The sequence below is a fragment of the Ammospiza nelsoni genome, chromosome 27 (assembly GCF_027579445.1).
Source record: "Ammospiza nelsoni isolate bAmmNel1 chromosome 27, bAmmNel1.pri, whole genome shotgun sequence".
NCBI classification, from domain to species: domain Eukaryota; kingdom Metazoa; phylum Chordata; class Aves; order Passeriformes; family Passerellidae; genus Ammospiza; species Ammospiza nelsoni.
This window is the reverse complement of record NC_080659.1, coordinates 3590452-3602870: the sequence shown is the minus strand read 5'-3', so window position 1 is coordinate 3602870 and position 12419 is coordinate 3590452. Positions and strand designations below refer to the sequence as shown.

Here is a 12419-nt window from a genome sequence, read left to right as displayed (position 1 = left end):
AATCACAACTTTTGCACAACTGGAGTCTTGTGGGGCCAGCACGCTCTGGAGCCACACGGTGTGTGCAAGGTGATAAAACTGTTTGAATTCCTTTAGCAGTGGAACTCTCTGTCATCATGAAGTCATCATTCATCTAAGGAGAATAAAACAAGCTGAGCCCAGGGCTGTCCAGCAGGTCACACACACAGTGATGCCACATCCACCCTTCTCTTCACACTTGGTTTAATGAAGATTAGGCACTAAAATGTTTCCCAAGAATTATACTGGTTAAATCCCTGTATTGTATTTGGCAGTACACTTTTTTCTTTTTGTCTCATTCTAAAGAATCAGGAAAGGGTTAAAATATACCAAAATTACAGGCAATGAATATGCTTAAATTTAACCAAAGGTTGTACATATTTCTGGATGGCTCAAACCACACTTGAAGGAACCTGTCTGTACATTTTTCTGGGTTCATTACAGCCTCCTCAAATGACACTTCCCCCATCATGTTTCATTAAGGTGAAAACTTCAGTTCAACCAAGAAGGTGACTCAAGTAAAACGCTGCAGGTGTCCAACACTTGCATCTCACAATCAGGAAAAATTCAAAATACTCCCTAAAACCTGTGCCAGGGAATCATTTAAATCAGATTTGTCCTCCACAGTTGAAGAAACTGAAGCTGTGGAAGTCCCACTAACAGTTTACAGTTTGATTTAAAAGATTCTCAGTACTTCACTCTTAAATGATCTTGGTGATTCTGGGGAAAAGCTGTTGGTCAGAAAGTTAATATAAATAACACAAGACTCCAGACAGATCACAGTAATAGCTTCAATTTCCCAAAATACACCAATACAGAATCAATTTCTCCTGTAACAGAATGAACATGACATCAGATATATATTTTACCCTTAAATAGAACTTTATTCAACCAAATCCAAGATTATTCCAAAATTATCTCTTAACATTGACTTAGAGAATTATTTTTGCCATTTTTCCCCATTCAAAATCCCTTACATATTGCTTAGGAAAAAAAAATCTTTGAAATATTAATTTAAAAAGCATTTTTTTCTGGAAAAACAGGGAGAAAGTGAGAATGGAATTATTTTTTTTTCCTTGAATATTCCTTTTTAACACCTCCAACAAAACAAATGGAATAGTGAGAAGTTACAAGAACACTCTGCTCAACTTTTACACAAAACTGAGAACTCAGGAGTGTGACTTGGACAGGGGGAACTCGAGCTGGCACAGCCCCAGCTGGGACTGGCAAGGCAATGGTTTAAAACTGGCTTCAATTCTCCTCTGCTCTCAACTCAGAGCTTAGAAAACCAAGTCAAAATTCTCTTTGAGTGAAGCTGAGATAATTTGTGTGAAGGTTGTGGCTCCAAGCCCTGGCAGAGCAGGAACCTGGAGGGGATGAGCGTGTCCCAGCTCCCCATGGAGCTGCAGCTGGAGAGCAGCAGGATCTTTTACTTCTAGAAAAGTTTGTTGCCAGCCAAAAGTCTCTTCCAACGTGTCCATGAGTGGCTTTCAAGATCCAAATAACCTGGGGGATACAAAAAAATAAAATAAAAAAAGAGGTGAGAAACAGCCACACCAGTGCAAGGCTGATTTACTTGGTGGGTTTCCACCCCACCCCAAAATGAAAAACCCCTAATTTAAATCCCCCAATTTAAACCCAGGTGATTTTTGTTTTGAGTAACCCCCAAAAAACAACGTTCAGCATGAGGCTGAATGGCTCAGGTGCTGGCACAGGTGGTTTTCATGCACTACAGATGCTCATGTAAGCATAAAAAACCCCATGAGATCAACCCATATTTGAAAATTGAAATAAAGAAGTGAAAAAGAATTGTGGAAAAATCGAGTGGGAGAGACAGATGTGAAAAGAGATGTATGTGCAAGAAAAGTGCCAATAAGTGAGAAGATGCACAGGGTTACTCACACAATCATGCAGAACATCATGAAGATATTCCACAGGGCAATGAAGATTCGGAAATACCTAAGACTCAGCAAGAACTCTCTGATATTGTCACCTAGAATCCAAGAGGAGAAGCTTTTGATATGAAAAACACACCTGAAAAGTCGTATTTTCAGCTCTGCCTGAAAATCACAAGCAACTCTGAGAGGGAAAAACAAAATTAAAAAACACAACAAAAAGTTTGGATTGAAATTTGAGGTTGTAGGTGAAGGATGGATGTTCTGTTTGGTGCAACTTTGTAGGGAGACGTGGCAAAATTACCAAAAAATTATAAAAAAGGGGTCACACTGTGAAAAAAGGGAAGACCAGAAAAGGTTTTCTGGGATTTTTAACCAGCAAACAGGGCTACAAGGGAGCAACACAGGTGGATCCACGTGGAAATAGCAATCGAGGAGTGAGCAGAGCATTACCTCTATAGCACAGGTACCTACAGGTCAGAAATTATGAAAGAAATGTGCTTTTTGTGTACTTCTTCTCATTTCAGTTTACAATTAATAAACCAGTTATTCTACAGCAATTCACAACCAGCAAAAAGGGGTGGAAAATCTGTGGCTTGGCCAAGGATTTCCTCCAGAAAATCCCGTTCCTGTGCGTGTCCCGTGCCCGGCTCCCGCATCCCCTCCGTTACCGGTCGTGGGTTCCCTCTGCTCCTCTCCGAATCCCTCCGTGTCCCTCCTCCTCCTGCGGGGCACAGGGGTCGTGTCAGGCAGGTGAACCCCAAAAAAACCCTCCCCGTTCCCCTGCCCGCCCTTCCCCGTTCGCTCACAGCCTGAAGTTGAGCACGGCACCGGCGTTCACCAGCAGCGTCCTGCGAGAGAGACGGGGATGGAGAGGGGCAAGGAGAGGGGACGGGGAAAAAGGGTCGGGGAAGGGGAATGAGGATGGACAAGGGGGGGTTGGGGACGGTGGAAGGGGAACGAAGAAAGAGAAGAAGGAAACGGGCACGGGAAAAGAGGGAGAGAGAAGGGAATGGAGGACGGCGATGGAGAATGGGAGAAGGGTCGGGGATAGTGAAAGAGGTCGGGGAAGGAGAGGGGCAAAGAGAGGAGATGGGGATGGGGAAAAAGGGTCGGGGATGGGGAATGAGGAGTTGGGGAGGGAGGAAGGGGGACGAGGAAAGAGGGAAGAACGAAACGGGTACGGGAGAGAGGGAGTGAGGACAGGGAAACGGGTAGGGAGGGGGAACGGAGATGGAGAATGGGAAAAAGGTCGGGGATGGTGAAAGAGGTCAAGGAAGGGGAACGGGGAAAGGGTCAGGATGGGGGGAAAGGGGAAAAGACAGGAAAAGTGAGACGGGGAAACGGAGTGAGGCCGGGGAAGCGGGTCGGGAAGGGAGAACGGGGATGTGAAGGGTCGGGAAGGGGGAAAGGGGCCGAGAAGCGGGACGGGAACAGGGTCAGGCACAGCCGGGCCAGGCTAACCCGGCTGAGCCGCTCCCGGTTCCCGGCCCCGGTACCCGCAGAGCAGCAGGTCCCCGATCATGGCTCCGGCGGCGGCTCCGGGGGCCGGGGGGAAGCGGAAGGGGCGGGCGCTGCCCGGGCCGGCGGCGCCTGCGCTCCCCGCGGCGGCTCCGCAGCGGCGGCGGCTCCGCGCCCGGACACGGCGGGGAGCGAGCGGCCCGGGCCGGGCAGCGCCGCCCGCTTCCCCCGCAGCTCCCGCACGGAGCTGCCGGGCCGGGGCAGGGAACCGAGAACCGGGGATTGAGAGCCGCGCTCCGGAGCCGCGATGGATCTGGCGGAGGCGCTGCCCCTCGGGGAGCTGGCGGCCGCCTTCGCCGCGCTGCCGGTGTTCCCGCTCTTCGACACCGCCTACTTCATCATCTCCGTCCTCTACCTCAAGTACGAGCCCGGTGAGTGCGGCCCTTGGCCGGGGGGCCCCGGGGGGAGCTCCGGTACCGGCACAGAGCCCGCACCAACAGGTCCTGACACCTGCCCGTGCCTCTCCTGTGCCGCCTGTCACAGGCGGTGTCACAGCTGCGACACCTGTGCCTAAATATGAAGCAGGAAAAACCCCCGCGAACCCGTGACTCTGATTTTGAGCAATAATCCTGGGTTTTATTTGAGGCTGGATTCCGGCAGCATTGGGGTATTTCAGTTCGCTCACTTGGCTGCCGCCCCAGGACTCAGAGTTGCGTTTCTGGCCAATCCCTTGGCTTGAATATTTTTGTGGCAGCACCTTCCTCCTATTTATATACGAAACGGCTGGAAGTAAAACCTTGGTTTTTTCCCACCCTCTGGACCATGCCCTGAGCTGTTCTCAGGAACCATAACTGACCTTGCTTTGTTTGTTCTCTTGGGCTTATCTTGCACAGATCGATAGACCCGTGCCTTGGCTTTCACCTTCTGCCTTTGTCACGGCCTAGCTGTGCCTCGCTCTTTCCCAAACGCCCCTTTCCCTCTGTTTTTGACAATGTGTGCACTCCTCATGCTCTGTTTTGAGCAGTTTCCCGGTGATTACACAGTGACTGAAGGGAAAACCACCCCTGAGCTCAGGAGTGATTTTCAGACCTCACGTTGTGTGACCTCCGAGCCGTACAATCCACACGCTGTTCCCCTTAAACTCCTGTAAACAAGCGCTGCCTTTCCAGCCCTGATCACTCCCAGCTGCCTTCCAGCATGGAGCCCTGAACCGAACAATTAACAGGCAGCCCTCACAAAAATAGCTTTTAAACATATGCAAGCCCAGCAATCCGCTTGGGACTGGATAAGGCCGGGGTGTGCTTTTCCCCAGATTCCTGCAGTGCTCCCATCCCACAGCTATGGGCTGCGGATCAGTGTCAGGACAGAACCGTCCTGTTTCCCCCTTGGAGACAGAATGGCTTCGTGGAGCCAAGGAAAAACAAGTGTTGCTAAATTTAAGCCTCAAGCTAAACCTCAGGTTCCTATAGAACCAGTTTCGTGTCCCGGCTGTTGCAGCTGTCTCGCTGCCGCTGTGTTTTCAGCTGGTTCAAATGTCCCCGAGGATGGAAGAGCCTGGGCACTCACAGCTTTGGCTCATGCTGATCCTCTTACTGCTGTTTAAGGGGTACCAGGTAATCGTGTTGATATAACATTTTTAGTGTTTTCACTCTTTGTCCGCTCACTGAACTGTTTTGTATCTGAAAAAAAAAAATCACAAAAAATTCTGGAGTATTTTAAGGTGGTGAAAGAACTTCCCAGAATTGATATTATTGGGAGGTTTCCCTGAAAAAGTACAAAGGTGGACGAAAATTGCTGCAGGAATTTAAAAAAAGGCCATAGCAGATTGTGGGAGGAGACCACAAAGTATTTCCAGACTAGCACAGGAGTGAGGTAGAACCCTCAAATCCTCTTCTCTCAAATAAAGATTAAGAATTCCTGTTCTATTTTTGCAGGTTATCTTATGAATGAAAGAGCTGAACAGATTGTTCATGAATTCTTGAGGGCACCTAGGTTGAAGCAGTGGAGAGAATGGTACCAGTATGCATTTTATTTTTAGCCTGTAAAAAGACACTGATTTCAAGGGGAAAAAAATGTTCTTTATGGTAGTAGAATGAAGGAGAGAATCTCTCAGCCAGTTCATAAACTTCTAATGACTATTCGTGTGAGATCTTTGGGGGATCTGCAGGCTGTGATCAGTTCTTGGTGTCTCTGGTGATTGTTTGGGTTTCACTTTTATATTTCGTTTTACAAGCGCTTCTCTTTGAGTTGCTTTGTGGGAGAACACGCACCTCCAGCTTCTCTCTTCCTGGGTCTTGAAGTTCCTGCTTCTCTCTGAGATGGCCTTGAGGGTCCCTTTCACCACTGGTGACTCCGAGATTCCCAATTTTTTCCACAGGAGCCGTGGAGATGTCCCGGAGGAGCCCTTTTGCCTCCTGGCTCTGTGCCATGCTCCACTGCTTTGGGAGCTACATCCTGGCTGACCTGCTGCTGGGAGAGGCTCCCATTGCCTACTTCAGCCACAACTCCAGTGTCATCCTGGCCACAGCAGTGTGGTGAGTGCCCTGCAGCCCTCCTGGTGCGGGGGGAGATGTTCTCCCTGTGGGACACAGCTCTGATCCCACTGGGATTAACTGGGGACACCAGAGGTGGGCTGAGGCTGCCTTGGAGGCACTCCTGGCTCTGGTTCCCAGTTTCCCTGCCCAGTTGTCTAATGCTGTGATTATCTGGGCTGGGGCACTTCTATTCATAGCAGGCACTGCTGAGCCAGGAGCAGCAGCACCCACGGGTCCTGCACGGGGCAAGGGGTGGCACCTCCTGGAGGTTTGGGGGCATTTTATTTGTTGTGTTGGTGAAATGTGCACAAATGGAGCTTTAATTTCCCCAGTGTGTGTGGGCTGTAGGTGCTTTTGCCTGGCAGAATGAGCATTGTTGGGAAATATTGAGAATGAGGTTTTCATAAATAGAAGTCTCGGAATAAATCCCTCAGCCTTCTAGTTTTCTATACTAGAGAAAATCAGCCATCTAGTTTTCTATACTTGAGAAATATCTTCTTTCAGGGCTGAAAAATATGGCAGTCTTTGGAAAAAGGAGTGTTTGAAATCTGTCCTCTGTCTGTAATATCATTTCAGTATAGGTAGCTTCTTGTTCTCTATGAGCTGATGCTTCTGGACCATACAAGACACAAACTTCAAAAAGATTCTGAATTAAAATTATTGGGTTTTATTCAAGATGGAGTGTTAGTAGTGAGGGCTCTCTGAGTTACTGAGGGCTCACTCAGCTCTTGCTGTAGAGAGGCTTTATTGCATGATGGTTTCCTTTCAGGATTAGCCATGAAATCAGGAATATTTTATTTTTAGATTTTCTCTCACCTGCCATAACTCAATCTGCCACACTCTGCACCTCCCAGATCAGAACAAACCCGTGTGGGTTTTTTTTTTTTTTTTTTTGTTTTTTTTTTTTTTTTTTTTTTTTTTTTTGCAGGTACCTGATATTCTTCTGCCCCATGAACCTCTTCTACAAGTGTGTCAGCTTCCTGCCCGTGAAGCTGATCCTGGTGGCCATGAAGGAGGTGGTGCGGGTGCGCAAGATCTCGGCCGGGGTGCACCACGCCCACCACCTGTACCACCACGGCTGGTTCGTCATGGTGGCCACGGGATGGCTCAAAGGTGACACCTGGGATGGTGTGGGGACAGCTCAGGGGGGAGCAGCAGAGAGGGTGTTGTGTTTTCTGGGGTGCCCCGATGGTGGAAGGAGTGAGGAATCTGAATCCGTGTTCTTAGAAGGCTGATAAGTTATATTATGTCATGTCATAATAATATCATATTTATGTATTATTATATATTAATATAATATAATGTAATGTAATATAATGTAATGTAATATAATGTAATGTAATATAATATAATATAATATAACATAATATAATATAATATAATATAATATAATATAATATAATATAATATAATATAATATAATATAATATAATATAATATATGTCGTGTATAATATACATTACAATTGTAATATAATATAATTATTATATTATAAATTATTCTAATCTATAATATTGTATTATTTATTATATAATATAATTTTAATAGATATATTATGGTATAGTTATTATATTACTATGGTATCTAATATCTATATTATATATAATATATATTACAATGATAATGTAGTATGTTATTATATTACATTGTATTGCATTGTATTATATTTACTATCATATATAATATAATTATATGGAATTATAATATAATTGTTATAATATATAGTATCTATATAATATATATATTACAATTAGAATAGAATTGAAAATAATAGAATTATTATATTATATTATATTTATTATATTATAGAATGCTATACTAAAAGTATACTAAAGAATAGAGAAAGGATACAGACAGAATGATCATGAGAATCTGTGACCCCTTTCAGAGTCCCAATACAGCTGGACCATGATTGGTCATTAAGCAAAAACAATTCACATGAAACCAATCAAACATTTATTTATCTGTTGGTAAACAATGTCCAAACCACATTCCAAAGCAGCAAAACACAGGAGAAGCAAAGGAGGTAATATTGTTTTCATTTTTCTCTGAGGCTGCTCAACTTCCCAGGAGAAGAAATCCTGGCTAAGGGATTTTTCAGAAAATATGACAGTGACAGGTGTGGGCTCAGGTTCTCGCCGTGCAGGTGTTTGTGCTGCCTCTGACCTCACCTGTGTCTTTTCAGGGGGTTCTGCCAGTCAGTTTTCCTTTAAGGCTGTGTTTGGAGCAAGCACTTGAGCATCAGTGACTGCAAGAGGCAAATGCCTTTTCCCTGAGTCAGGATCCACTTGGTGGAAAGTCAGGGAGGCGTTTGCCCTGCTCTGTTGGCTTAGGCTGACTTCTACATTTGGGGAGAATGTCAAGAACCCTTTGTCCCCTTGAGGATCCAGAGCCTGTGGCAGCTCCAGCTCTGACAGGTTTCTCTCTCTCCCAGGTTCTGGTGTGGCCTTGATGTCAAACTTTGAGCAGCTGCTGCGTGGGGTCTGGAAGCCCGAAACAAATGAAATTCTTCACATGTCCTTGTAAGTCAGCAGCCTGGAAATTCCCAGCCAGGTGAAGAATGGAATGAAAGAACCACTCAGGGCTGGGTGCAAACCTCTCAGAAAATCTCCTTTTTTCTCTTGCAGCCCTACAAAGGCCAGTCTGTATGGCACAGTCCTCTTCACCCTGCAGCAGACCCACTGGCTCCCCATCTCTGAAGCCAACCTCATCTTCTTTTTCAGCATGTTCATGATAGTCTGCAAGGTAAATTTACAGCAGCAAATGACAGAACCTAAAGTGGGAATATTCACCTTCCTGAGCCACTGCAGGATTCACTGTCTGTAGGATCTGCTCAGGAAATTCAATGCTGAATCCTCCATCACACAAGCAGCTCCTTGTGCCTGGAGTCATGCAGCAGCAGGGCTGTTCTGTGGGGTGAGGAGGATGCTCACAGTTCAGAATTTCCCTGCTCTGTGTGATCTCTGAGTGTTCCTTTTTGCCTGGCAGGTTTTCATGACGGCCACTCACTCCCACGCCTCACCCTTTGCTCCTCTGGAGAACCTCATCTGCCCTGTCCTCTTTGGCTCTGTCTCCAGTGGCCACCCAAGCCACCACCACGACCACCACGAGGTTTCCCACCCTCCTCCTCCTCCTCCTCCTGCCAAGTCCAAAGAGGAGCTGAACGAAGGCACCAGGAAAAGGAAGGCAAAAAAAGCAGAATAAAAAAAGCGACGGCGCAGGAAATAGGCCAAGAAAATTCTTCCAGAGCTGAGTCTCAGAGCCACCTGTGACCTCCTTTATGCTCCAGTCCTTCTCTCTCAGACTCCCAGAGGAGAGGTGGAAGCCAGGACACTGCCAGCTGGGTCTCTGAATTTCATTTTTGCTCTCTGTGCTGCTGCTTGCTTCTTGGTCTCTGCCTCTCTCTATTCTGATCAGGTTTTCAGGGATTTGGAGGTTTGTGCCAGGGTGGGGAGTGGGTGCCACTTCCCAAACTGGCACCAAATCTGATGCAGCATTTTCAATTGATGTAAAATCTTTCACTGTGTTTATTTATGAATGGTTTGTGCTCCTGCAACTCTTAAGTTCCTTGGAATTTTCACTGACCTTTTCAGTGTCTGCCAAAACAACAAACAGTTAAGGCACAATGTGAAAATCAGGTTTCATACTCAAGGAAATTGAATGTTCTGGTATGAGCCTGCTCTGGTTTATCCCAGCTCCCACAGCTGCCATATCTCCAAGCAATGTGACATTTTAAATGCAATAATGACATGGCCTTTGAGCCAAACCCTGTTCACCTCAGTTCCCTCTCATTCTGATGGTCAGGACATTGATTTGCTCAGCCAGGTCTGTGTTTGCTGGAGCTCTGAAGCTGTGAAGTGCTGCCAGTGCCAGTGTTGGCACTGTCACCATGCTGGGCTGTGTGTGGCATTGCTGAGTCCCACCCCAACCTCAAAACCTTGAACCAGGGGAGAAGCATGGCTCTGGTTTGTTTGTGATCCTCTGGGATGCAGGAAGAGTGTGTGTGAGTGTAAGTATTTATGATTATTTATTTGTAATTGCCAGGGCACCTAAGGCAAGGACCTGAATTTGGCCTTTTTTTGGAACTTTTAGTTGTGGCCCTGAGCCCACAGCTGGTTTGGTGATCCTGGAGTGCTCCAGGACATCCTGAACACTCCCTGGGGGCAGGAAAAACCTTTCCTACATTCTTAAATTCACATAAAAAGGCTGAAGCAGGGCATTTCACACCAGCTGATGAAAAACTACCTTAAAGGACTGATAAAAATCAGCTGAAAATCCTGATTACCTTCTGCAGGTCCCCTGGGGCCAAATTGCTGGGCTGTGGATGCAGCTTGTGCCCTGTGAGTGAAGAACCTGAACTGCCCTGCATGGCTCAGGAGGGCTCTGTCAGCTCATTTGTGTTACACTGGCTTTTAGAGTAGTCCAAAGCTGTTCTTATCACTGATTTTCTTCTTATCAACGGCATCTTCCAAGGGCTGGCATCACCACAGGGGCAGTGGCAAGCCTGGGGATGCAGCACTGGGCATTTTCCATCCCTGGCACTGAGGTTTTGCTGCTGTTTCCATTGCAGCTGGGAATGGAAACAGGATTGGAGAGAAAAGAGGGTTTGTGTGTGTGTGTGTCCCTGTTCAAAACTGCTGATGGTTAATTAATTAAAGATAAGAAACCCTCCCTGTGTGCAAGCAGGGGAAAAGCCAGGAGGAAAGTTCAAATGTGTGGGTTTGGGGTTTGACAGTGCCTTAATGTTGTGAGTTTCCCTCCCCTTGAGCAGAGAGCAGGAATTCTGCTTTCAGCTCTGTCTGCTCCTGCAGATGCTGCTCTGCTGGAGCCTGGTGTGTCACGAGCATGCACGAGACTGAAATAAATGTTCTATGAGGTGTCTGATCCAAGGGGAATTTTGTTTTATAAAAGCTGTCAACAAATAAAAAATTGTGAAGTGACTCTGATTGTCCAGTGGCACCTGAGGAAATCTCTGTGTTTGTTTGCTTTTTACCCTTCCCAGCCATGCAGGAGCTCTGTGGCACCAGGATCTGGGGACAAAATGATTCTGGTTGAAGGAGGAGATCAGAATGAATGTCCTGCAGCTGTGTCTGAAACTGTTAGAAATGGAAATAACAGGGTAAAAGGTGTTTGTGGTGTTCTCAGAGCAGATAGCTTCAGATTTCAGGGATTGGAAATTTAGGAATAAGAATAAATATAAATTAGAAATTTCCTTATTCCCTTGAAAAGCTCCTTGAAAATTCCCTTGAAATTTCCTTATTCCCTTAAAAATTCCCTTGAGAATTTCCTTGAAAATTCTTTATTCCTTGAAAAAGGAATTGCCTCCCTTGTTGTTCATAGCAGTTGTCTCTATTTTTCCTTTTGTCACTGTAAGAGGGAGGAGGGCATTCACCTGTGACTGATAAATATACACACGTACACACAGAGTTCCAGCAGATTTATGTGGAGTATCAGTATTGAAAACTGGGAAAAAATCTAAATTCTCTGCAGAAGTGAATATTTAGTGTGGTCCTGTAGCTGCTGCTCTGCTCTCTGAGTGCAGTCTTTGCTCTTCAGAGTCTGGATTCTGAATAAAATTGAACGGAGCCCAATCACAGCTTCTAATCAAACACAAAGAGAAGAAATATTCCAAAGGAGGTTAAAATTCAAGCTCTGAACACCTTCAGAGTACCCAACAGGAGCAGGATTAATTTTGAGAATACAAGAGCCACAGAGGAATCACAAATTCCATTTGGTGAAGCCTTTCCCAGTGAGAGAAATGGAACTTGTCTTGAATTTCCATGGCTCAGCACTGCCAGGCTGGTGCAATTCCAGCCTGCTGCCCTTCAGCTCAAGGAGCAAAAATGGGATTTGGAAAAGCTGCACAATTGTGGGGGACACAGAGCTGCTCCAGCACCTCTGGAAACCCCACCTGCCCTTTCCAGGCCCTTCCTTCCTTCAGGCTCTGCTCCAAACAGAAAAAAAAATGGGAGTGGGGTGTTTCTAAAGGGATGGAATAATTTATTTGCACAACTCAGAGGTGGAATGATGAGGAAATCATGACACAGCCAATCGACCCAAACAAGAATCTGCAAAATCTGTTTATATTTTGAAGGGTTTATCCTCTTTCTCTTCTCTTCTCTTCTCTTCTCTTCTCTTCTCTTCTCTTCTCTTCTCTTCTCTTCTCTTCTCTTCTCTTCTCTTCTCTTCTCTTCTCTTCCCTTCCCTTCCCTTCCCCACAGATTTAACTCTTAGAATGTTCATAAACACTCCTTAATTTAGAGCAGATGAGAGTGTAAATGGCATTTAAACTAAGAAAACCAGCTCAGAAAAGAATGGGTCACAATAATTCAGGTGGTTCAACCCTGTGACATTCAGGTCAGGGTTATTTTGTGAATATGTGAACAGGCTGATGAGAGCAGGTTTTTCCCATCCTCTGAAGAATCCCACCTTGTGGGAATAAATCATTTTTGATTAATTGTTCCTCCACAGAACATTCCCAGCTCCCAGGACAGGAGCCTGGCAGGGCTCA

General features: G+C 45.9%; 2 protein-coding genes across 2 annotated transcripts; one reads left to right on the top strand and one right to left on the bottom strand.

Annotated features, from left to right (window-relative positions):
- Positions 1 to 877: 877 nt before the first annotated feature.
- Positions 878 to 3474, bottom strand: SMIM7 (small integral membrane protein 7). The gene is made up of 5 exons (XM_059489916.1): positions 3413 to 3474; positions 2723 to 2764; positions 2585 to 2637; positions 1921 to 2011; positions 878 to 1524 (listed from the first exon to the last, which is right to left on the bottom strand). Exons 1-5 carry the CDS (start codon positions 3436 to 3438, stop codon positions 1509 to 1511), a joined length of 228 nt encoding a protein of 75 aa, XP_059345899.1. The 5' UTR covers positions 3439 to 3474; the 3' UTR covers positions 878 to 1508.
- Positions 3475 to 3538: 64 nt separating this feature from the next.
- Positions 3539 to 10877, top strand: TMEM38A (transmembrane protein 38A). The gene is made up of 6 exons (XM_059489624.1): positions 3539 to 3805; positions 5752 to 5908; positions 6837 to 7021; positions 8343 to 8430; positions 8536 to 8653; positions 8897 to 10877. The coding sequence occupies exons 1-6, from the start codon at positions 3682 to 3684 to the stop codon at positions 9110 to 9112; spliced, it is 888 nt and encodes a 295-aa protein (XP_059345607.1). The 5' UTR covers positions 3539 to 3681; the 3' UTR covers positions 9113 to 10877.
- The last annotated feature ends 1542 nt before the right edge of the window (positions 10878 to 12419 follow it).